The 22,454-nt window shown below is 40.0% G+C and overlaps 1 protein-coding gene and 1 long non-coding RNA gene across 5 annotated transcripts; one reads left to right on the top strand and one right to left on the bottom strand.

The window, feature by feature from the left end:
* The first annotated feature begins 1,627 nt into the window (after positions 1–1,627).
* Positions 1,628–14,074, top strand: LOC106582122 (cell surface glycoprotein CD200 receptor 1-A). 4 transcript variants are annotated; one of them, XM_014164876.2, is made up of 7 exons: positions 1,628–2,099; positions 4,345–4,431; positions 4,847–5,152; positions 5,284–5,538; positions 13,169–13,277; positions 13,373–13,388; positions 13,502–14,074. In XM_014164876.2, exons 1-7 carry the CDS (start codon positions 2,030–2,032, stop codon positions 13,592–13,594), a joined length of 936 nt encoding a protein of 311 aa, XP_014020351.2. In that variant the 5' UTR covers positions 1,628–2,029; the 3' UTR covers positions 13,595–14,074. The 4 variants fall into 4 exon arrangements, with proteins under 4 accessions (XP_014020351.2, XP_045560645.1, XP_045560646.1 ...); XM_045704689.1 differs by having other exon boundaries at positions 1,630–2,099; positions 4,411–4,431; XM_045704690.1 differs by lacking the exon at positions 4,345–4,431 and having other exon boundaries at positions 1,654–2,099; positions 4,836–5,152.
* A 2,632-nt stretch (positions 14,075–16,706) lies between these two features.
* LOC106582052 (uncharacterized) lies at positions 16,707–19,133 on the bottom strand. Its single transcript, XR_001323234.2, has 4 exons — positions 18,906–19,133; positions 18,403–18,422; positions 18,252–18,295; positions 16,707–17,543 (listed from the first exon to the last, which is right to left on the bottom strand). It is a non-coding gene; the product is annotated as an uncharacterized lncRNA (long non-coding RNA).
* Positions 19,134–22,454: the final 3,321 nt, after the last annotated feature.

Raw genomic sequence — 22,454 nt, 5'->3', positions numbered from 1 at the left:
GTACTTCGAAGCATGTCAACCGCTATTTAAAATCAATTTTTATGCAATTTATCTCGTAAAAAAGCGATAATATTCCGACCGGGAATCTGCTTTTCGGTAAATAGAGGGAAAAACAGAAAGACGGGGGCGGCCAGTGCACGCGCCTAAGCCCTTTGTCCTCTGATAGACCACTTAGCAAAAGCGCTCGTGTGTTTCAGCCAGGGCTTTGAATTACGTCATTCAGCTTTTTCCCGGGCTCTGAGAGACCATGGAGGCCGTAGGAAGTGTCACGTAATAGCAGAGATCCTTTGTAATGGATAGAGATGACAAAGAAGGCAAAGAAATGGTCAGACAGGGTACTTCCTGTACAGAATCTTCTCAGGTTTTGGCTTGCCAAATGAGTTCTGTTATACTCACAGACACCATTCAAACAGTTTTAGAAACGTTGGAGTGTTTTCTATCCAAAGCTAATAATTATATGCATATTCTAGTTTCTGGGCAGGAGTAATAATCAGATTAAATCGGGTACGTTTTTTATCCTGCCGTGAAAATACTGCCCCCTAGCCATAACAGGTTAACACACTGCTTATTTCCCACAGTGCCTTACCTTTTGAGTAAATTGTAGAGTTACCACCCATGACTGTATTTCTTAGTGGCAGAGACATGGTTGTTACATTCATCCATTTTTTGTCCTGTGGCCTTCATCAAGTGAGTTCCTCATCAAATAGGCTATCATTCAAATTCAATTCTTAAACACAATACAGGTTTTAAAAAGGTATTACTTTGAGGGCCTAGTTTTATCCTAATACAGTGGCATGAAACTGATGGTTTTCAGGCCTGCAAGTCACATTATGATGGCTTGCAAAGTGATGTGTAATTACTATTGGAATCCAACCAGCGTGGGAATATGCAACATTTTGAATTTCTACTCACCTGCATTCAGAATGACTGCCGGGTTGTTAAGAATAAGAAATGGGACTATCTAAACCATTTAAACTGGAACAACCATTTCAGTAATTGGTGCAATAAGTCCAAGTAACAGATTGGATTAGTTAAAAACAATCTATGTTATTTATATTTGAGTCGCATAAGATGAATTAGTCAATTAATATACTGTACATGCAAAAACATAGATATTGAAACAAACACAAATCAACCTGTAATAGAGCATACTGGGAAAAATTATAATGATGGTCATGGTTTTGGTTTAACACTGGTTATTAATGCCAACACTGGGGTTATTTTAAATCAATGACTGTTAATTTAACACTTACAGAGTTCATTACACTGAAAAATCAACAATAGGGAACATTAGACAATTTTCTGTATGTGGTTTTTGAGTTTACAATCTGATATTTTCTATTACATAAATAGTAATATTTATTTACGAAGATAATTATTGTGGGGGCGATAGCAAGTTAAAAAAATAACTTAAGAAAGAGGAACTACATGTTAGGGTCCATTGGACAAATTAAAATCCGTGACTTGGAACAGAATGACAGTTAGAAGTATGATAACCAGTGTTTTTAAGAGTTTTAGCAGGGCACCTGCAGTTATTGCTGTTTCAGAGACTTTAAAGACTGTGTGGCACTCTGTGGTTATGTGACAAGCGGGAGAGGAAACAGGCGTCTGAGTCAACAACCGTCACCGTGTGTGGGAGAATGAGAACGAGAGAGCTGTACAGAGGAAGTAGGGGAAGAGAGAGGGAGGGATTATTTAGTTTTTTTAGGGGCTTGTTACAGTAACATCAGTAAAGGAGTCAAATATGTAGATCAGGACAGAGCCAGAGAGCTGATATCAACTCAGATTTAGAGATTGGAGGAAAGAGAAGAGAGCATTGAGACAGTTTAAACAGTACAGTTATAACACATTGAGACAAAAGGAGACAGAATGGAACAATAATACAGCCAGTTTTAGGGTTCAGGGACAACGGTATTGTGTCCAAGGGGGGAGTTTAGGAATTTGTTTTTTGGGGGGGACAGGTGGAACGAGTAGCAGTGTCTTGAGGAGTCCAGAGTATTGTCAGGAGCCATATAGAACAACCAGAGAGATGGGGAAGACATCGATAATAGGAGTCATCTCTCTTCTGGCTGTTTCTGCATCCTGGAGCTTAGAAACAGGTTTGAGAATCTCATCATTTCATTTTGATCTCATCACTTCATTTTGTTTATCTGGCTGGTTTTGGTTTATTTTGAGTCCAGTTTAAAGCAGTGGTCACCAACCTTTTCTGAGTCAAGATCACTTTCTGAATCAAAATGCAAACCGCTCTGTTTTTTAAAAAACATTACTTAATAAACGTAAACCTATTCAACATTAACCAAATAAGTACAGTTCTGTAGCAACAAGGTTTGTGCAGTAGGCTATAGGCCCAATATATTACCACTGCATATCGGCTATGCTTGAATTGCCCTGCCAATGTTGTTCTTCTCAGACCATTTTGAAATTATATAAAAAAATGTTAGGCATATGATCACTCTGGTAATATATAATCCGTTGTATTATTATAATTATATATTTTCTTTTACTGAACTAATGGCCTTGCTCTAATGGTCAGTCTGAGGGGAGGGAGGGAGCAGCAGTGAGGCTGCCTGTCACCCAACTCACCGTCCCTCTGCTCTCCCTCCGCTGAGATAAAAGGACACAGTCTTCAAACTGATGGCAAAAATCAAGTCACATTGCCTTATTTCTGCCTCATGCTCCAATTCATGTTGTTACTCCTATGACCAGAGAAAGTTAAATATTCCTCGATATTAAAAAAGACACAAGCCGCTAATAATAACCCAAGCTTATTGGAACACTTTGTTATACTCCTTCATTGCAGCTGCAGCGCTGGTTGTAGCGTGAGTGAAAGTAGGGAGAACATGCATGTTATGGCTTAAATTGTTGACAATGCTCAATAACAACTTAAACATGAACTTACTCATAAAAACAGCAGTCTCTCTCTAGTCATGGCTTTAAACGTTTTTAAATCTCACAGTATCAACTTTGCTGTGCATCCAATGCTTCTTTTTACAGTCTATTGCTCAAGGAAACTGTGCAGACACGGTGATCTGAGCTATCTGATTGGCCAGTGGTAGGCCTGTAGGTAGGCCTGTAGGTGCATATACTCTCCACCTACCGCCAACAGTGCAATTTAAATAAATCGGAAGTCAATTATTTGCGTTGGGTTTTTTACAAAAATGTTTGGGGATCGACTAGGAATGCTTTGGAGATCAGTTAGTGACCACTGGTGTAAAGGGTTAAATTATTCATAAAACATTCAAAGCATTTTATCTATAGATACCCTAAAATAGATATGATTATATCATACAGTCAGAATATTTATTTTATGACCAAAACAAACGGATAAAAAATAATGTTTTATATTTTCATACTGCTCTGCCAGCTGCTGGTAGAATCCCCAAGGGCTCTAGATTTCTATGCCATGTGTATCGAGAGTTCTGTTCTGACTACTCTGTTGAGGTCAAACTGAAGACAAAGTCAGTGGAACAGATTTGGGTGATTATACAAAGATGTTTTAAACAAAAGGTTCCATTGTTTTCTACCACGGGAAGGAACATGCAGCGTATCACACGGTAGAGACTAGTGTGTGTTGGTGTGGCATGGTTTACAGATGAACTAACATATTTTCCCCTGTATTTGAGAGGAGATTGATTTGAGGCACGTTAGGGGGAAAGTGACATTACTAATCAGGCAGTGTATGGGGGTCCTGTGGGTTTCTGTAACCACCACAGAAGTTATACACTTGTCTAAAGTAAACATCAACAAGAATGAAAGAGCAGTGTGTGACCCAGAAAACGTCCCACTTCAGAAACTTCCGTAAACTAGCAGTCATCCTCCCATGATATCACATCTTATGATAACATTGGGAGCTGTTTTAAGAGTGGAAAGTTTTATGTTCTGCTTTTTTTTTTAAACACTTAACTAACAAACCAAACTTTATAATAATGACTAATAACCTCCAACTGTTCAACTATCACTTTTTTGTAAGACAAATTTTATAAGACATTGGCTTTCAAATTACCGACAACCCACTTTTCTTCCTCAAGACTGTTTTGCTGATCAACTAAGACATTTACATTTACGTCATTTAGCAGACGCTCTTATCCAGAGCAACTTACAAATTGGTGCATTCACCTTATGATATCCAGTGGAACAACCACTTTACAATAGTACATCTATATCTTTTTTTGGGGGGGGGGGGGGTTAGAAGGATTACTATATCCTATCCTATCCTATCATAAGACATGCTTTTCTATTGATTGAACTTACACTTGATGAAATCATGTTTAATTGATGATGTTGAATGCTTAACATTTTGCTAACATGATCTGCCACTAACATGCACTTTGATCATTCTCTCAGGATATAACCACAACATTTCTGTGATCTCTCACACTTCCCCTTTCCTCACCTCCATTGTTCCTCTAGTCCAACAACACGGAGTCATTGGTAAAACATACATTTTCTTTTTACCAAACCTATTTAATCGCCACTATGAGCCTGCATTACCATGTTGCCACATTTTTGGTCAGAGAGAGAGATAGGGCTTTGTGTTTTAGGAGAGGAGAAAGAGGAAATGATGCATAAAAGTTTCCTGTTCCTTGGAATGAGGCCTGATAGTCTGCATGACTCTGATAGGTCTGAATATCCGACATAGCCACATCAAGCTCCTCTGTATGTATTGTATGTATTGTAAAAAGATAATGATACATATATGTAGGCCTTTCATAATACTCATACAACTGTATCACACATGCATTTGATATGAAACCATTGATTCATTTACCGTCCATTTATCCAAAAGTATTTTTTATTTACATAAGTACAATTCTTTGAATTAGTTATTTTAATAGTATTTCTTTAGATGCCAGGAGTGAACATTTCCACCTGGGGAGTAATGCCATCTTAAAGTGCAGCAATAAGACTTGGAGTGAGATGATCTACACCATCTGGAAACTAAACCTGGATGGAATAATGTGTCAAATATCATCTAGTAATGATAACCTAAATCTGAACACATGCAATGATGGAAAAGCCATGCTCAACACATCCAGGGGTGAATCCTACCTGCAGATTCCAGGGTTCTCAAAGAGAGATGAGGGAATCTACCACTGTGAGTCGGTGTACAAAGCAGGAAGCTACACTTCAAACATTGATGTATCGCTAATAGGTAAGAAACCTTCATAGATTTGTACAATTTAGCATGACTTCTGTGTGCTTTAATTTCTCTATACTGCAAAATACAAAATACCTGTGTTGTTCTCAATATGCTTATTTCCCCCCTATTCCCCCTGTGTGCAGCCCCTCCCAGTGTGTCTGCCTGGCTAGAGTGGGAGGGCAGTAGGCAGGTGGCTGTGTGTTTAGCTGAAGGGGGGAAACCAGCTGCCTCCATCTCCTGGAGTGAAAAATGGAACTCTACTTCAACCACCACATTGAACCTAGATGGCTTCAACAAAGTAGAGAGTCGATTGGTCCTGCCTGAGGGGATTGCTACGGGCAACCTGACTTGTGCTGTCATACATCCCTCCTGGGAAGAGGTGCATATGGTGACACCAGGTACAGACTGACTATTTAGAATTTAGAAGGACACTGTATGACTAATATCTCACTCTTTTAGAATAGGAGTGAACATCGTAGCTTTTTTAGTCAATAAAATCCTTCAGAGTCTATTGACAAAGTTTACTTGTGATGTAGAATCTACATGGAAAATACATTGGAATTGAAAAAAGTAACCAACTTGTTTTGAGGGTGAAATTTCAACCAAAGAATCCCCAAGGGCTCTAGTCATCATTGTAACCAATTTTCAGCATAAAAAAACCTTGTATAAAATATGTTGAATATGTACCTTTGAAACAATGTCAGATCTTCAACGTTATGTCCACTATCCGAAAAAAAACTACAGAGTTGATCTATCTAACATCTATCTAACATCTATTCATTTAGTCTCCCATCCAGGGTTTTAACCAAACCCAGGCCTGCTTATGCTTTGATATTTGCCATTGACTACTACCAATGTGCTACTGTGAGAATGATTATAAGGAGATCTCTTAATAACTAAATATTTTCATTGTTGATATCGAAGTCATTCCAAAGGATATGTGTGACAGAGCAAATGAAATGTAACCATACTTTATAAGTCATACACTGTATCATAACAAATTAGATTTAGGCCTATATATATTGTATAGCATTTGCAAAGTCATCAACAGCTATTGTTTCAATGCAACCCAGCGTTAAACGAAAAATAGACAATACTTATAGGCCTAGGGTTTCAATCTTGGTTTGATTTCAAATTTAATCATTAATGTGTTGGATTCACGTCTCCATCTCATCCAAAAATCAAAGTTAAAGAATATGACTAAATCAAATGAAACTTTAAATGCACTTTAAATAAAGTTTGATTAGATTTAGTCCTATTCTTTAACTTCGATTCCGGTTTGAGATGGAGACATGAACCCAACATACCAATTATACATTTGTAGACCTACTGGAATTAAACCCAGACTAAGGGCACTATTCAATTTGTAAAGCTGAAGCGTTATCCACTCTGCGCTAGAATTTCTTATGTAATTTTCGATTGAGCCAACATATGCAGTGTTTACTGTGAGTGCAATCTCAGCCAAAGTGGGAACATTGCCTCTAAATTTCAATCGCACTGTAAAGCTGAACTTCCACAATGCGGATTGAATAGAGCCCTAAGTCAGTGGCACAAAATATACACTGCCTTCTGTAAGTATTCAGACCCCTTGACTTTTTCCAAATTTTGTTACGTTATAGCCTTTTTCTAAAATAGATTAAATAAAATACAATTCTATGCAATACCCCATAATGATGTAGCTAAAACAGAAATGTATTACAAATAAAAAGTATTCAGACCCTTTGCTATCAGACTCGAAATTGAGCTCAGGCGAATCCTGTCTCCATTGATCATCCTTGAAATGTTTTTACAACTTGATTGGAGTCCACCTGTGGTAAATTCAATTGTTTGGACATAATTTGGAAAGGCACACACCTGTCTATAGGAGGTCCCACAGTTGACAGTGCATGTCAGACAAAAACCAAGCCATGAGGTCAAAGGAATTGCCCGCAGAGCTCCAAGAAAGGATCGCGTCAAGGCACAGATCTGGGGAAGTGTACCAAAACATTTCTGAAGCATTGAAAGTCCCCAAGAAAACAATGGCCTCCATCATTGTTAAATGGAAGAAGTTTGGAACCAGTAAGACTTCCTAGAGCTGGCCGCCCAGCCAAACTGAGCAATCGGGGGAGGGAGGGCCTTGGTCAGGGAGGTGACCAAGAACCCAATGGTTACTCTGACAGAGCTCTAGAGAACTTATCAGAAGGACAACCATCTCTGCAGCACTCAACCAATCAGGCCTTTATGGTAGAGTGGCCAGACAGAAGCCCCTTCTCAGTAAAAGGCACATGACAGCCCGCTTGGAGTTTGCCAAAAGGCACCAAAAGACTCTCAGACCATGAGAAACAATATTCTCTGTTCTGATGAAAGCAAGATTGAACTCTTTGGCCTGAATGCCAAGAGTCACTTCTGGAGGAAACCTGGCACTATCCCTACAGTGAAGCATGGTGGTGGCAGCATCATGCTGTGGGGATGTTTGTCAGTGGCAGGGACCTAGGAGACTAGTCAAGATCGAGGCAAAGATGAACGGAGCAAAGTACAGAGAGATCCTTAATGAAAAATCTGCTCCAGAGTGCTCAGGACCTCAGACTGGGGTGAAGTTTCACCTTCCAACAGGACAAAGACCCTAAGCACACAGCCAAGACAAAGCAGGAGTGGCTATGGGACAAGTCTCTGAATGTCCTTGAGTGGCCCAGCCAGTGCCCGAACTTGAACCCGATCAAATATCTATGGAAAGATCTGAAAATAGCTGTGCAGCAACACTTCCCATCCAACCTGACAGAGCTTGAGAGGATCTGCAGAGAAGTATGGGAAAAACTCCCCAAATACTGGTGTGCCAATTTTGTAGCGTCATACCCAAGAAGACTTGAGGCTGTAATCGCTGCCAAAGGAGCTTCAACAAAGTATTGAGTATTGGGTCTGAATACTGATGTAAATGTCATATTACATTTTTTTTATTTTAGGAATTTAGCAAAGATTGTACATTTTTGCTTTGTCTTTATGGTGAAAAAATAAAAATTTAATCAATTGTAGAATAAGGCTGTAACCTAACAAAAAGTGTAAAAAAGTCAAGGGGTCTGAATACCCCTCAAATGTTGCGTTGACAACCAAACACAATTCACTTTTGTAATATAGTAAATAGCCTATTAAATTGTTGACAAGTTAACAAATTATATGTTTGATTTAGGTCCCCAACTAAACCAAAAATAATAGTTAAAGAATAGGATTGAGCCAGTTGCTCAGATAAAACTATCCTTTGTTTAGATTTTCTTTAAATCAAATCAAATGTTATTTGTCACGTGCGTCGAATACAACAGTGAAATGCTTATTTACAAGCCCTTAACCAACAATGCAGTTTTAAGAAAAATACAAAAAAAAGAAAAAAAGGTACAAATAATTAAAGAGCAGCAGTAAAATAACAATAGCGAGGCTATATACTTTATAGGGGTTCCAGTACAGAGTCAATGTGTGGGGGGCACCGGTAAGTCGAGGTAATTGAGGTAGTATGTACATGTAGGTAGAGTTATTAAAATGACTATGCATAGATAATAACAGAGAGTAGCAGCGTAAAAGAGGGGGGGGGCAATGCAAATAGCAGAGAGAACAGTCTATGACTAGGGTGGCTGGAGTCTGACAATTTTTAGGGCCTTCCTCTGACACCTCCTGGTATAGAAGTCCTGGATGGAAGGAAGCTTGGTCCCAAATAAAATAAAATAAAATAGTATTAGTCACATACACATGGTTAGCAGATGTTAATGCGAGTGTAGCGAAATGCTTGAGCTTCTAGTTCCGACCATGAAGTAATATCTAACAAGTAATCTTACCTAACAATTTCACAACAACTACCTTATACACACAAGTGTAAAGGAATGAATAAGAATATGTACATAAAAATATACGAATGAGCGATGTCCGAACGGCATAGGCAAGATGCAGTAGATGGTATAGAGTACAGTATATACATATGCGATGAGTAGTGTAGGGTATGTAAACATTATATAAAGTGGCATTGTTTAAAGTGGCTAGTGATACATTTATTACATACATTTTTTCATTATTAAAGTGGCTAGAGATTAATCAGTATGTTGGCAGCAGCCACTCATTGTTAGTGATGGCTGTTTAACAGTCTGATGGCCTTGAGATAGAAGATGTTTTTCAGTCTCTCGGTCCCCGCTTTGATGCACCTGTACTGACCTTGCCTTCTGGATGATAACGGGGTGAACAGGCAGTGGCTCGGGTGGTTGTTGTCCTTGACGATCTTTTGGCCTTCCTGTGACATCGGGTGGTGTAGGTGTCCTGGAGGGCAGGTAGTTTGCCCCCGGTGATGCGTTGTGCAGACCTCACTACCCTCTGGAGAGCCTTACGGTTGTGGGTGGAGCAGTTGCCGTACCAAGAGGTGATACAGCCCGACAGGATGCTCTCGATTGTGCATCTGTAAAAGTTTATGAGTGTTTTTGGTGAGAAGCCGAATTTCTTCAGCCTCCTGAGGTTGAAGAGGCGCTGCTGTGCCTTCTTCACCACGCTGTCTGTGTGGGTGGACCATTTCAGCTTGTCCATGATGTGGACGCCGAGGAACTTAAAACTTTCCACCTTCTCCACTACTGTCCCGTCGATGTGGATAGGGGGCTGCTCCCTCTGCTGTTTCCTGAAGTCCTCAATCATCTCCTTTGCTTTGTTGACATTGAGTGTGAGGTTATTTTCCTGACACCACACTCCGAGGGCCCTCACCTCCTCCCTGTCGGCCGTCTCGTCATTGTTGGTAATCAAGAGGGCCACCATAGTTCCTGTTCCCAAGAAAGTGAAGGTAACTGAGCTAAATGACTCTGTACTGGGCCGTACTCATTACCCTCTGTAGTGCCTTGCGGTCGGAGGCTGAACAGGTGCCATACCAGGCAGTGATGAAACCAGTCAGGATGCTCTTGAAGGTGCAGCTGTAGAACCTTTTCAGGATCTGAGGACCCATGCCAAAACTTTTCAGTCTCCTGAGGGGAAATAGGTTTTGTCATGCCCTCTTCACCACTGTCTTGGTGTGCTTGGACCATGTTCGTTTGTTGGTGATGTGGATGCCAAGGAACTTGAAGCTTTCAACCTGCTCCACTACAGCCCCGTCGATGCGAATGGGGGCGTGCTCGGTCCTCCTTTTCCTGTAGTCCACAATCATCTCCCTTGTCTTGATCACTTTGAGGGAGAGGTTGTTGTCCTTGCACCACACGGTGAGGTCTCTGACCTCCTCCTTATAGGCTGTCTCGTCATTGCCGGTGATCAGGCCGACCACTGTTGTGTCATCGGCAAACTTAATAATAGTGTTGGAGTCGTGCCTGGCCGTACAGTCATGAGTGAACAGGGAGTACAGGAGGGGACTGAGCATACACCCCTGAGGGGCCCCCGTGTTGAGGATCAGCATGGCGGATTTGTTGTTACCTACCCTTACCACCTGGGGGTGGCCCGTCAGGAAGTCCAGGATCCAGTTGCAGAAGGAGGTGTTTAGTCCCAGGGTCCTTAGCTTAGTGATGAGCTTTGAGTGCACAATGGTGTTGAACGCTGAGCTGTAGTCAATGAATAGCATTCTCACATAGGTGTTCCTTTTGTCCAGGTGGGAACGGGCAGTGCGGAGTGCAATAGAGATTGCATCATCTGTGGATCTGTTGGGGCGATATGCAAATTGGAATGGGTCTAGGGTTTCTGGGATAATGGTGTTGATGTGAGCCATGACCAGCCTTTCAAAGCAATTCAAGGGCTACAGACGTGAGTGCTACAGGTCAGTAGTTATTTAGGCAGGTTACCTTCGTGTTCTTGGTCACAGGGACTATGGTTGTCTGCTTGAAACATGTTGGTATTACAGACTCAGACAGGGAGAGGTTGAAAATATCAGTGAAGACACTTGCCAGTCGGTCAGCGCGTGCTCGGAGTATATGTCCTGGTAATCCACCAGGCCCTGCGGCCTTGTGAATGCTGTCCTGTTTAAAGGTCTTACTCACATCAGCTTCAGAGAGCGTGATCACATAGTCGTCCGGAACAGCTAGTGCTCTCATACGTGTTTCACTGTTACTTGCTTAGAAGCGAGCAAAGAAGTAATTTAGTTTGTCTGGTAGGCTTGTGTCACTGGGCAGCTCTTGGCTGTGCTTCCCTTTGTAGTCTGTAATTGTTTGCAAGCCCTGCCACATCCGATGAGCGTCGGAGCTGGTGTAGTACGACTCGATCTTAGTCCTGTGTTGTGGCTTTGCCTGTTTGATCGTTCGTTGGAGGGCATAGGAGGATTTCTTATAAGCTTCCGGGTTAGAGTCCCGCTCCTTGAAAGCGGTAGCTCTACCCTTTAGCTCAGTGCGGATGTTGCCTGTAGTCCATGGCTTCTGGTTGGGGTATGTACGTACATTCACTGTAGGGACGACGTCATCGATGCACTTATTGACAAAGCCAGTGACTGATGTGGTGTACTCCTCAATGCCATCTGAAGAGTCCCGGAACATATTCCAGTCTGTGCTTGCAAAACAGTCCTGTAGCTTAGCATTTACTTCATCTGACCACTTTTGTATTGACCAAGTCACTGGTGCTTCCTGCTTTAATTTTTGCTTGTAAGCAGGAATCAGGAGGATAGTATTATGGTCAGATTTGCCAAATGGAGGTCGAGGGAGAGCTTTGTAAGTGTCTCTGTGTGTGGAGTAAAAGTGGTCTAGAGTTGTTTTCCCTCTGGTTGCACATTTAACATGCTGATAGAAATTAGGTAAAACTGATTTAAGTTTCCCTGCATTAAAGTCCCCTGCCACTAGGAGCGCCGTCTCTGGGATGAGCATTTTCCTGTTTGCTTATGGCCGTACACAGCTCCTTGAGTGCGGTCTTATTGCCAGCATCGGTTTGTGGTGGTAAATAGACAGCTACGGAGAATATAGATGAAAACACTCCAGGTAGATAGTGTTGTCTACAGCTTATCATGGGATACTCTCAGGTGAGCAAAACCTCGAGACTACCTTAGAAATCGTGCACCAGCTGTTGTTTACAAATATACATAGACTGCCACCCCTTGTCTTACCAGAGGCTGCTGTTCTATCCTGCCGATACAGTGTGTAACCCGTATAACCTGTATTTTATTGATGTCGTCGTTCAGCCACAACTCAGTGAAACATAAGATATTACGGTTTTTAATGTCCCATTGGTAGGATATACATGTCACCCCGACCTCTCTTTCTCCTGAGAATGACGGGATAAGGGCCTGTTCGGGTGTCTGGAGTAAATCCCTCCCATCCACCTCATTAAAGAAAAATGATTTGTCAAGTTCAAGGTGAGTAATCGCTGCTCTGATGTCCAGAAGCTCTTTTTCGGTCATAAGAGACGGTAGCAGCAACATTATGTACAAAATAAGTTACAAACAATGCGAATAACAAACAAAATAGCACGGTTGGTGAAGAGCCAATAAAAGGGAAGCCCTCCCCTGGTTGCGTTGTCAATCAAACACTATTCAATATAACTATACAGTAAATACATAGCATATAGTTAAGGCTGTCTTACAAACTAATGTAGGCCTAACAGTATTTATTCAACCTTAAAATGAGTAATACATCCATTGCCTACTGTAGCCTAACTATAAATATATTCTTACGTAATCATAGAAAGCGTGCATGATCGAGATAGCATGCAAAGATCACAGGTCTGTGGAGATCTTCACAATTGCTATAATAATCTGGGCAGAATCTCAAACAGCAGTAATCACTTGCACTGTGTACTTTTGTATAAATACAAAATATCTGACATTGTATTCCCATTTAAATGTTTGAAAGCTCAGTGATAACACATTTAGATGACAACTAAACCAAAAATCAGACATTGTTTTTCCATTGGAATTTGGTTGTGCTTTTAGATTGTTAAAATCATAGTGATAACACATTGGGTATTCATCAAATTTATGGCTGTCTTTTTGAGTAGGTGAATAATCGTTGAAATCTCATTGATTAACGTCTCAACCAAATATTACCCACATTTCCATGTTGAAATTACGTGGTGTGCCCAGTGGGAAATGTATTCTGATTCTGATTATTTATAATTTTCTCTCCCTGTCAGAAATCTTCATACCCTGGCGATTAGTCATAATCTCCGTGGGAACTATAAGCTTCATCATGGCTATTCTGGGGGGTTTATACTTCACACGAAAACACCCATGCAGAATTAGGTATGAATATTCATTATTCTAATGATTTTGATCTTTTATGATTTGGTTCAATGTTATTGCTTGTATAATAAAGAGCTGTATCTGTGTATTCACAGCCCCAAGGCTCCTCAGGTATGTATGAGCTATATCCTGCGTTGTGTCACGTCACATTACCTTAATACCTGTATGTTTTGCGTAGATAGCAGTTTACTGTAAATAGTGATGAGTCTCTGTTTCTCTCTCAGTCACAGGACTATGTAGAGGAAGTAGAACCCTACGCCAGCTATGTACAAAGTGTCAATTCAATCTACAACTCCTCTGCAGACCTGTTCACATAACACACACACACCTCTGCACGCCACTCTGAGAACTTTGAGGTTGAAGAAACTGATCCAGTAAACAGGGGAATGACGGAGGACATGACACAGGGCTTCTGTTACAAAAGGAAAACCTCACAGATCTGATCACTCCTGACTGACGTGAGAAAATGGCCAAAAACAGACATTTCTACCACCAAAGAGATGTGGGCAGATGAGAGATGATCTTTCCAGTTTAGCATTTTCACAATTTGCACAATGAGAACTATGACTTGCTGTGTAGTTAGCACAACTGTATACCACTGATCTCATAACACACGTTTGACTGTTCCCACACTCCTGTCATCTGCAAATCATGGGGAAGAGTGCAATTTTGAGATGTTTAATCAAAATCTCAATTTATATAATACTGATGTGTAATTACAGTGTTTTTGTTGAGTTTATATTTATGATTGAATTTAAATATCAAGTTTATTATATATTAAAAACAGATTCTTTACATTTGAAACCTACATCCAGAGTTAATGAGGAAAGGATTTGAAGCATTCTCTGTGTTTACATTCATGAGACAAGAGTTTGACTCTGAGAACTAAGATAACAACTAAATTCTTGAATTTAATCAATTGCTTTTGAGTTGGAAAATGTGTTTGCAGTGGTGGAAAAAGTACTCAAATGTCATTCTTGAGTAAATCTAAAGATACCTTAATAGAAAATGACTCAAGTAAAAGCGAAAGCCACCCAGTAAAATACTACTTGAGTAAAAGTCAAAAAGTATTTGGTTTTAAATATACTTAAGTATCAAAAGTAAAAGCATTCATAATTTCAAATTGCTTATATTATGCAAACCAGGGGCACACTCCAACAATCAGACATTCACTTACAAACAAAGCATTTTTGTTTGGCGAGTCCGCTAGATCAGAGGCAGTAGGGTGTCAGGGAAAATGTATGGAGTAAAAAGTGCATTATTTTCTTTAGGAATGTAGTGAAGTAAAGGTTGTCAACAATATAAATAGTAAAGTAAAGTACATATACCCCCCAAAACTACTTAAGCAGTACTTTAAAGTATTTTTACTTAAGTACTTTACACTACTGTATGTTTGTTTGTATTGGTCAATTTCATAGGATGTGACATGATACTGTATACTCACAAACAGAATGGGGTACCCCAGACACAACACAGGGGCTATAAAGCTGAAACATCTGTCTAGAACGTTTTATCATCACCAAATATGGTAGTGAGAGAAAGTCCAGTCACGGATTGTGGGGGAGGTTGGAACTAGCTGAAACTGGCTCGACATTCTGCAAATGTTCTCATTGATGAAACATTTTTCTGTTCCTAAAACTAGAATATGTTATGAACACAGCGCACTAAGTTTTATAGACTTGACGTTTTGTCAAAGTTTTTTTTTAGATTGCATTGTTTTAAAGGAGTGCAAAGTCTATTTGGGTTTACCCACACGCACACTTCACATTGGAGGCGTTCCCTAATGGAAATATGCAAATACATGCTACAATGCGCTAGTAGGATCTCGCTAGCTCGTGCATGACTTTGTCCACCTCATTCCTTGTTCTGCCCATTATGCATCATTTGCTCCCACTGTAAACACAGATTAACTATCTGTTGGCATACTGTTGAGTGCTTGCCATAAAGCAGGGGATGTGCACCCTCTGCTGGAGAATATTGGTGAACTAACTTTATGAGAAAGAGGGTATGTTTAGGGCTGCATTCCAAATTCAAAGTAGACAGCCCTCAGCCCTTGAATGACGTTTTACATCTTCACATCCGAGTGTACCTTAAATGTCCCTTACCCAAGCGACGGCGAGTGATGATCGGAGAAGCAACGTCCATGGTGGAAATCTTGAAATTGAGCATAAAAACAACCAACCTAAAGCTATTAATGTACCTTGCAAGCTAACTTAGCTAGCTAGCACTCCTGTCAGCTACAGTTGGCTAGCTAGTTTTATAGTAACGTATTCCAATACATTTCAGAATTCCCAAAAATACGTTTATGAAGGTAGCTACGTTCTACAGGGTTCTCACTAGGAGACTAAGCCAATTTACCAATGCTAAAATAAATGTAATCTACAACAAAAAAAATAGCAAGCTAGCTCCCTGGCCCCCGATTAAAAATAAAAAAAATAAATACAATATAAATATAGGACAAAACACACATCACAACAAGAGAGACAACACAACACTACATAAAGAGAGACCTAAGACAACAACATAGCAAGGCAGCAACACATAACAACACAGCATGGTATCAACACAACATAACATGTGACTACAGTTATCATTAAAATGTAGGTCATAGCAACCCCACAAGTGATCAAAGTTCTTCACTCGCTACCTCAAGCTAAATCGAGGGCCGAGGGGGCAACATTAGTGAATTGGACCTCCACTTAAGATGGCAATCAAACTGCATTCAGTTTCAATGGGGATTCCCCAAAACGAAAGTAGCTAGCGCAAGGGCTGAGGGGTTAAAAATGACGTACTTGGACTGCAGCTTAGATCTCCTTTCCATGAAGACGTTTTCTATGAGTTCACCTCTTTCCTAACCAGAAATCTCAAAGAAGAAGGACAGGGGAATACAATAATGTGAAAACTCATGCTGGACTTTCCTCCATCTTGCTATCACAATTTTAGTGATGTTAGAAACCCAGTTATAACAAATCAAGGGAGTAGTGTAGGAGACTAGTAAAGGAAGTCCAGTATAAGTAGGCCTAGTGATACAGAGTGACAAAGCAACATACAGGTTGAATCTACAATGTGGCTCACATAGGATTTGAAACAATCACCTGCTGATTATCAGTCCATATGATCCATTTTGATGAGCATGGACCTTGAATTGAAACATGTTTTGGTTAACATACTTAAGCTGTAGGCTATTATGTGATTTGTGAATAATGCTGACTAAAGAGGAAGCTAAATTGATCTATTTTGACAGAGGTTCTATTTTTTACCTCCTAAGGATCCACATTATTGGCTATATGTCTTCCACAGCTACTCTTTGTTTTCCTCTCTTTAGTTTTAAAGAAGCCCCAAAATATTAATTGATTCAATCTTGAAGTTGCAGAAAATTGTCTGCCGTTGATTGTTGCCATTGATGTTATAAACGTCAGGATACAAAAGTGGCATTTTCAAACAATGTTGATTTAATCCATCTTTGCATCCATCATTGATAGGATACGATTTACGATCGGACAGATCCTGGTGATTTTGAGAAACAACTAAGACCGGTTCACAAAACAACAGTATCTCCAATCCCGCTCTCACCTTACTGTATCTCATTCAAATAGATTTGTGCAAAGAAAATATTTCGCATAAAATTCAAACACGTAATTCTATCACAAACATCTCATCTCTCTCTTTTGCGGTACTAAACATTATCTTAGGCACGAGCCCAGGGTGTGTGTGTGGTGTGGTTGGTAGTTGTATCTCAAGGGTCAGTATGATAGCGATAGCATTTGAATCTCTGGCCTGTATGTTCCCTCTGTCAAGAGGCCAAATAAACCACATAGAAAGTCTGAACGAAAGCATCCATTTCTCTTAGTAGAAAAGACGTATACATTAACATAGGCATAATGTGACTGTAAAACATAATTAAACACAACTATAGAAGCACATAATTCCTGCAACCACACTGCATCAAGAAAAGTTCCATTTGTGGGCGCTATCATAGTCATATCTAGGGTCCTTTGGTTCAGAAAGGTGCTGTCCAGCTTGCCCCAGGCCTGTGTCCACCTTGCATCTCCATTGTCCCCCCCCCTCCACACACACACATTGTACATGAGGTCAGCCCATGAAGACATAGTCATCTGCACAGTCTTCTTTAATTAATGACTGGTGGGCGGGGCAAGTTGGAAGTTTAACAATGGCGTAGTCACAGTCGTTAGCGTAAGAATCTACGATGACTCCTGTTGTCTTGGTGTTGCTATGGTCAATGGTGGCGTATGTCACATCCTCTTCCTGTCACAAAATAGAAACAATGGGGTAAAACAAAAGTTATGTTGTAATTGTCTTAAATAAGCTTCCTTTCCTTGAATATTTCCCTTTATGATAAGGGCCAGGAATTATCCTTGACCATGTGACCTGATCAGGAAAAACTTGTTGGCTAAAATAGAATATACATTTTTTTAAATAACTCCTCTCCCCCATGACCACTGATCTAGTGTGAATGTATCACAGGTGAATTGGATAATTTTAGACTGATAAGGAAGCTTCTGTACTTGTTGAATTCTTGAATATGTAACACACAGACACACATTATCTGTGTATATCAGACAGCGGTTTTGATTTGACTATGATCTACTTCTGTGCACACTTTTTGAACCATGAATACAGCCTTTTACACCATAGAATCCACCTCTCACCTGACAAGCAAAACAAATATGCTGTGAACTTTATCTAACATACTTATTATAAATCATCCATATCCCTTACAACTTTCACTACTTGTTTGAAGAGCCCCAAAAATTATTTTCGAACTGTGATCCAGCGAGAGACAGAATTATACACACACACACGCACATGCATGTATTATTGAAAAGCATTGAAAATAATTGGAATTTCAGTGTACTTCTTGAATATAAATGAAGTTGACCCTGACCCTGTACTCAACTCAGTGTCATATCATCCATGTGTTTGGACATGCCAAATATTGTTTGTACTTCATACCTTCTTTTCTGCGTCTGGGCTGCTATGATCATCACTGTCATCTCCTGAAGAGAATCATACACGTAGCCATGTTTTTATTTAATTTTAACAAATACTTTAAAGCATAACAAGAAAATGTGACGTTCTTTTCTAAAAGAAATAGAAGTATTACCATCTTTATTTTTCTTCTTCCTGAAAAAAGGAAACAGAGGACAAAGTTTATACATGTAATTCACAACTCACTCTAACAGAGAAGAGTGTAAATTGAATTGGTCACCCAACAGAAATGAGAGAGAGTGCTGTTACAATGTGTGCACTTCAAATGAAAACATATTGATATTAAAGAGTTTAATGAGTATTCACTGCAAAGTTATTGTTAAAAATAACTTCCTGGAAGATGCTGCTAGACAGGAAGCCCTACTCAACACTATTGCTGCAACAGGAAGCTCTGTACACATGCTTGTATATGTATTCAGACAGAGGCCATATTCCCTGTCAGCTACAGGCCATCATCTCTCTGAGACCAACAAGAAAGTCATGCACACTTACAGCCACTTTTTCAAAATAGATCAACTACTGCAAGACAGTTTTGAAAGAAGCAGAACACACTAACAAGAACAAACCATGTGTGTGCGTGTCGGGTGTGTGTGAGCATATTCCTCAGTAAGTGCTCACCTCAGTGTACTACACATATAGTTTCCCATGGTGAGTCAGCTGATCCGAGGTGCCCGGGTTGGAGGGCGCTCAGAACATGTCAGGTGTTGAGGTCGTGGTGCCACGACAACTCTGCTCTGTCGCCGTTAACTATTAACTGACACAAGATAGCGTGTGGAAGAACACTTGTCAGTCAGAGAGAGAGAAGGAGAGAGACAACGGTATGTTTGATATACTGATTTCCTGTGCTCTGTGGTTTACAGCAGCACTACACACACACACACACACACACACACACACACACACACACACACGGTAAGATAGCATGTTTTCTTTATTTAACTAGGCAAGTCAGTTAAGAAAAAAGTCTTATTTACAATGACGGCCTAGGAACAGGGGTGTTAATTGCCTTGTTCAGGGGCAGAACGACATATTTTCACCTTGTCAGCTCAGGGATTCAATCTAGCAACATTTCAGTTACTGACGTTATAACGCTCTAACCACTAGGCTACCTTCCGCCCCAGATAGCATATCTGTACAGCATGCAAATACAATTATCCTTGATGATATTTGATGGGAGCTCAACTCAACAAATATCCAGTCATTTATATAAAAGTGGGAAAAACCCCAATTACAGATGTAGGATCTTAATTTGAGCCAGTTTGCTAAACCAGGAAAAGAATCCTGCAGCAACAGGAAATGTGAATTATTATGTGGATTATAATTAACCTGTTTAGGATAGGGGGCAGTATTTTCACGGCCGGATAAAAAACATACCCGATTTAATCTGGTTATTACTCCTGCCCAGAAACTAGAATATGCATATAATTATTTATTTGGATAGAAAACACCCTAAAGTTTCTAAAACTGTTTGAATGGTGTCTGTGAGTATAACAGAACTCATATGGCAGGCCAAAATCTGACCAGAGGAGCAGTAAGCCGAGGATGGCCTCAGTAAATTGCCTGGCCAAGAAGCTCTCTGTCCTGGATGACAACGATGACATAGTGTTGAACCTTGTCGCTAAGAGCAACTGGGACCAAAGTGAACCTCTGTTCCTTACTGGTTCTTTCCACAAGGAGCCAGAGTCCCAGCTCCATCATCAGATCAAAGATGAGTGTGAGTTTATGTTTTTTGATCACAGAATAGTACATCATTTTTTTACATTGACAAATGACAGTATGAAGTGGTATTAGAGCGTGATGTACACCATGACTGTTAATGTAGGGACAGTCCACCAGGGGGAGACAAATGTTCTTAGTTTTCCCTAGGAACATGGGGATTTTGCTCATTTATGGCAAGATTTCAGAGATTTACCCTTAATTGATTTCATTCAGTACTTGATAAATTGTATGCCTTCCCTGTGGCTCAGTTGGTAGAGCATGGTGTTTGCAATGCCAGCATGGTGTGTGCAACGCCAGGGTTGTGGGTTTGATTCCCACGGGGGCCAGTACAAAAAAAAATGCATGAAATGTATGCATTCATTACTGTAAGTCGCTCTGGATAAGAGTGTCTGCTAAATGACTAAAATGTAAGATTCTATATGGGAAGTGCCCTGTCTGACCATTTCTTGTCCTTCTATAGCCTCTTTATTGAAAATAGAGGATCTCTGCTGTAACGTGACATTTTCTAAGGCTCTCAGAAGGCGCCAGAACGGGGAATGATGACTCTGCAGTCCCTGGGCGAAAAACAGTAGGGGTTTTGGAAAGTGGTCGTTCTGAGAACAATGACACGGGTGCGCGCGTGCATGTGAAGACTCCATTTTCTATTTTCAGTGTTTGAACGAAAACGAGGTCTCCCGGTTGGAATATTATCGCTATTTTACGAGAAAAATCGCATAAAAATTGATTTTAAACAGTGTTTGACATGCTTCGAAGTACGGTAATGGAATATTTTGAATTTTTTTGTCACGATACGCGCCGGCGCATCACCCTTCGGATAGTGTCTTGAACGCAAGAACAAAACGCAGCTATTTGGATATAACTATGGATTATTTGGAACCAAAACAACATTGGGTGTTGAAGTAGAAGTCCTGGGAGTGCATTCTGACGAAGAACAGCAAAGGTAAATATGAACTTGATTGAACAAAACATGCATGTATTGTATAACATAATGTCCTAGGAGTGTCATCTGATGAAGATCATCAAAGGTTAGTGCTGCATTTAGCTGTGGTTTTGGTCTTTGTGACATTATATGCTAGCTTGAAAAATGGGTGTGTGATTATTTCTGGCTGGGTACTCTCCTGACATAATCTAATGTTTTGCTTTCGTTGTAAAGCCTTTTTGAAATCGGACAATGTGGTTAGATAAAGGAGAGTCTTGTCTTTAAAATTGTGTAAAATAGTCATATGTTTGAAAAATTGAAGTTTTGGGATTTCTGAGGTGTCGTGTCTTTGGGGGTACCATTAAACTGAAGATATGTTTATCAATTAGCTCCCTGTAATTATTATCACGCGATTAAACTGATTAATCGTTTAATTGTAATTAACTAGGAGATCGGGGCACCAAGGAGAATATTCAGATTACAAAGCTATAATTTTCCTAATATAACTTTCCTGTACTATAATATTATATTCTATTATAGTATAGGCCGATTATCTTCTAGTTTAAATGGTGTATTTACCTCGAGTCCAGTCTCATTCCAAACGTCGTAAATTGTTGTATCTGCACGAACCCAGTCTTTACTAAAATCATCCATACATCAATTGTCTTAAAATCATTTATTTACTACACTAAGTAATTAACAGAAAAACATACAAACAGTAATTATCGTCACAAAGGATTGGTATAGGAATGTGCCCTTGTGGGCTAAACAGGCAGGTCGGCCTGTTGAACAATGGATCATAAAAGGTCAGCTGTGGCAGTTACACAGAGTTCATTAATATTAACAATTGACAATTGAAGGCTCACTCATTCGGGAACAATTGCAATCAATATATATTTACGTTCATGTGTCGTCGTGATCCTTGTTCGAGAGTTCTGTTCTGTTGGGGAGTTTTGTCCGCGTTCTCTCTCTCGGTTAGAATGGATCTTTCAGAGCGACATTCATTAATGTTGTCATCGAATGGTTGTTTCGTTGGTCTTCGCGTTCAATGATATAATTTACTTAGCTGCAGACTAATAATTAATATCAAAGACTTGTTCTTATTCTGTCGGTATCAATAGTCTAAAAGTTAACCACGTGGTATAGTTCACTTTCAGTAGAGTACTTGGATGGTCAACCTATTAGCCAACGGAGTGTAGGCCTGGTCTGAAGAAATTTAAATCCGAGGGTGTTTTATAGTGCCCATAGAACAGGCTTGTCAAATGACGCCTGGTCCTGTATGGGTCCCTGGGGGCATGCCTATGACTGAGTTAGATTTGGTTACAGAAATACAATTCTATCACATTACATCAGTACATAGCATCTCAATGTCTTACAAAAGCTTTATCCTTATTAATACATTCTATACAACCATTATGATGCTATTATATAAACAGTTTTATGGTAATATGGCTATATTGTCTCTTCTGAGTATCACAAAATTGTACCAAGCGGATCAGTTCGTAGCTGGATTCTTCACCAATCTTCCA

Source organism: Salmo salar, chromosome ssa21 (assembly GCF_905237065.1).
Source record: "Salmo salar chromosome ssa21, Ssal_v3.1, whole genome shotgun sequence".
Lineage (NCBI taxonomy): Eukaryota > Metazoa > Chordata > Actinopteri > Salmoniformes > Salmonidae > Salmo > Salmo salar.
The sequence above is the reverse complement of the archived record's forward strand: the minus strand, read 5'-3'. Positions and strand labels throughout refer to the sequence as shown.

Bases quoted from the DNA above. Each gene is read 5' to 3' on its own strand.
- LOC106582122 (XM_014164876.2), top strand. From the start codon at position 2,030: ATGGGGAAGACATCGATAATAGGAGTCATCTCTCTTCTGGCTGTTTCT. The intron at 5,153-5,283 runs GTAAGAAACCTT...CCCTGTGTGCAG, and splicing joins CATTGATGTATCGCTAATAG to CCCCTCCCAGTGTGTCTGCC. The intron at 5,539-13,168 runs GTACAGACTGAC...TCTCCCTGTCAG, and splicing joins GGTGCATATGGTGACACCAG to AAATCTTCATACCCTGGCGA.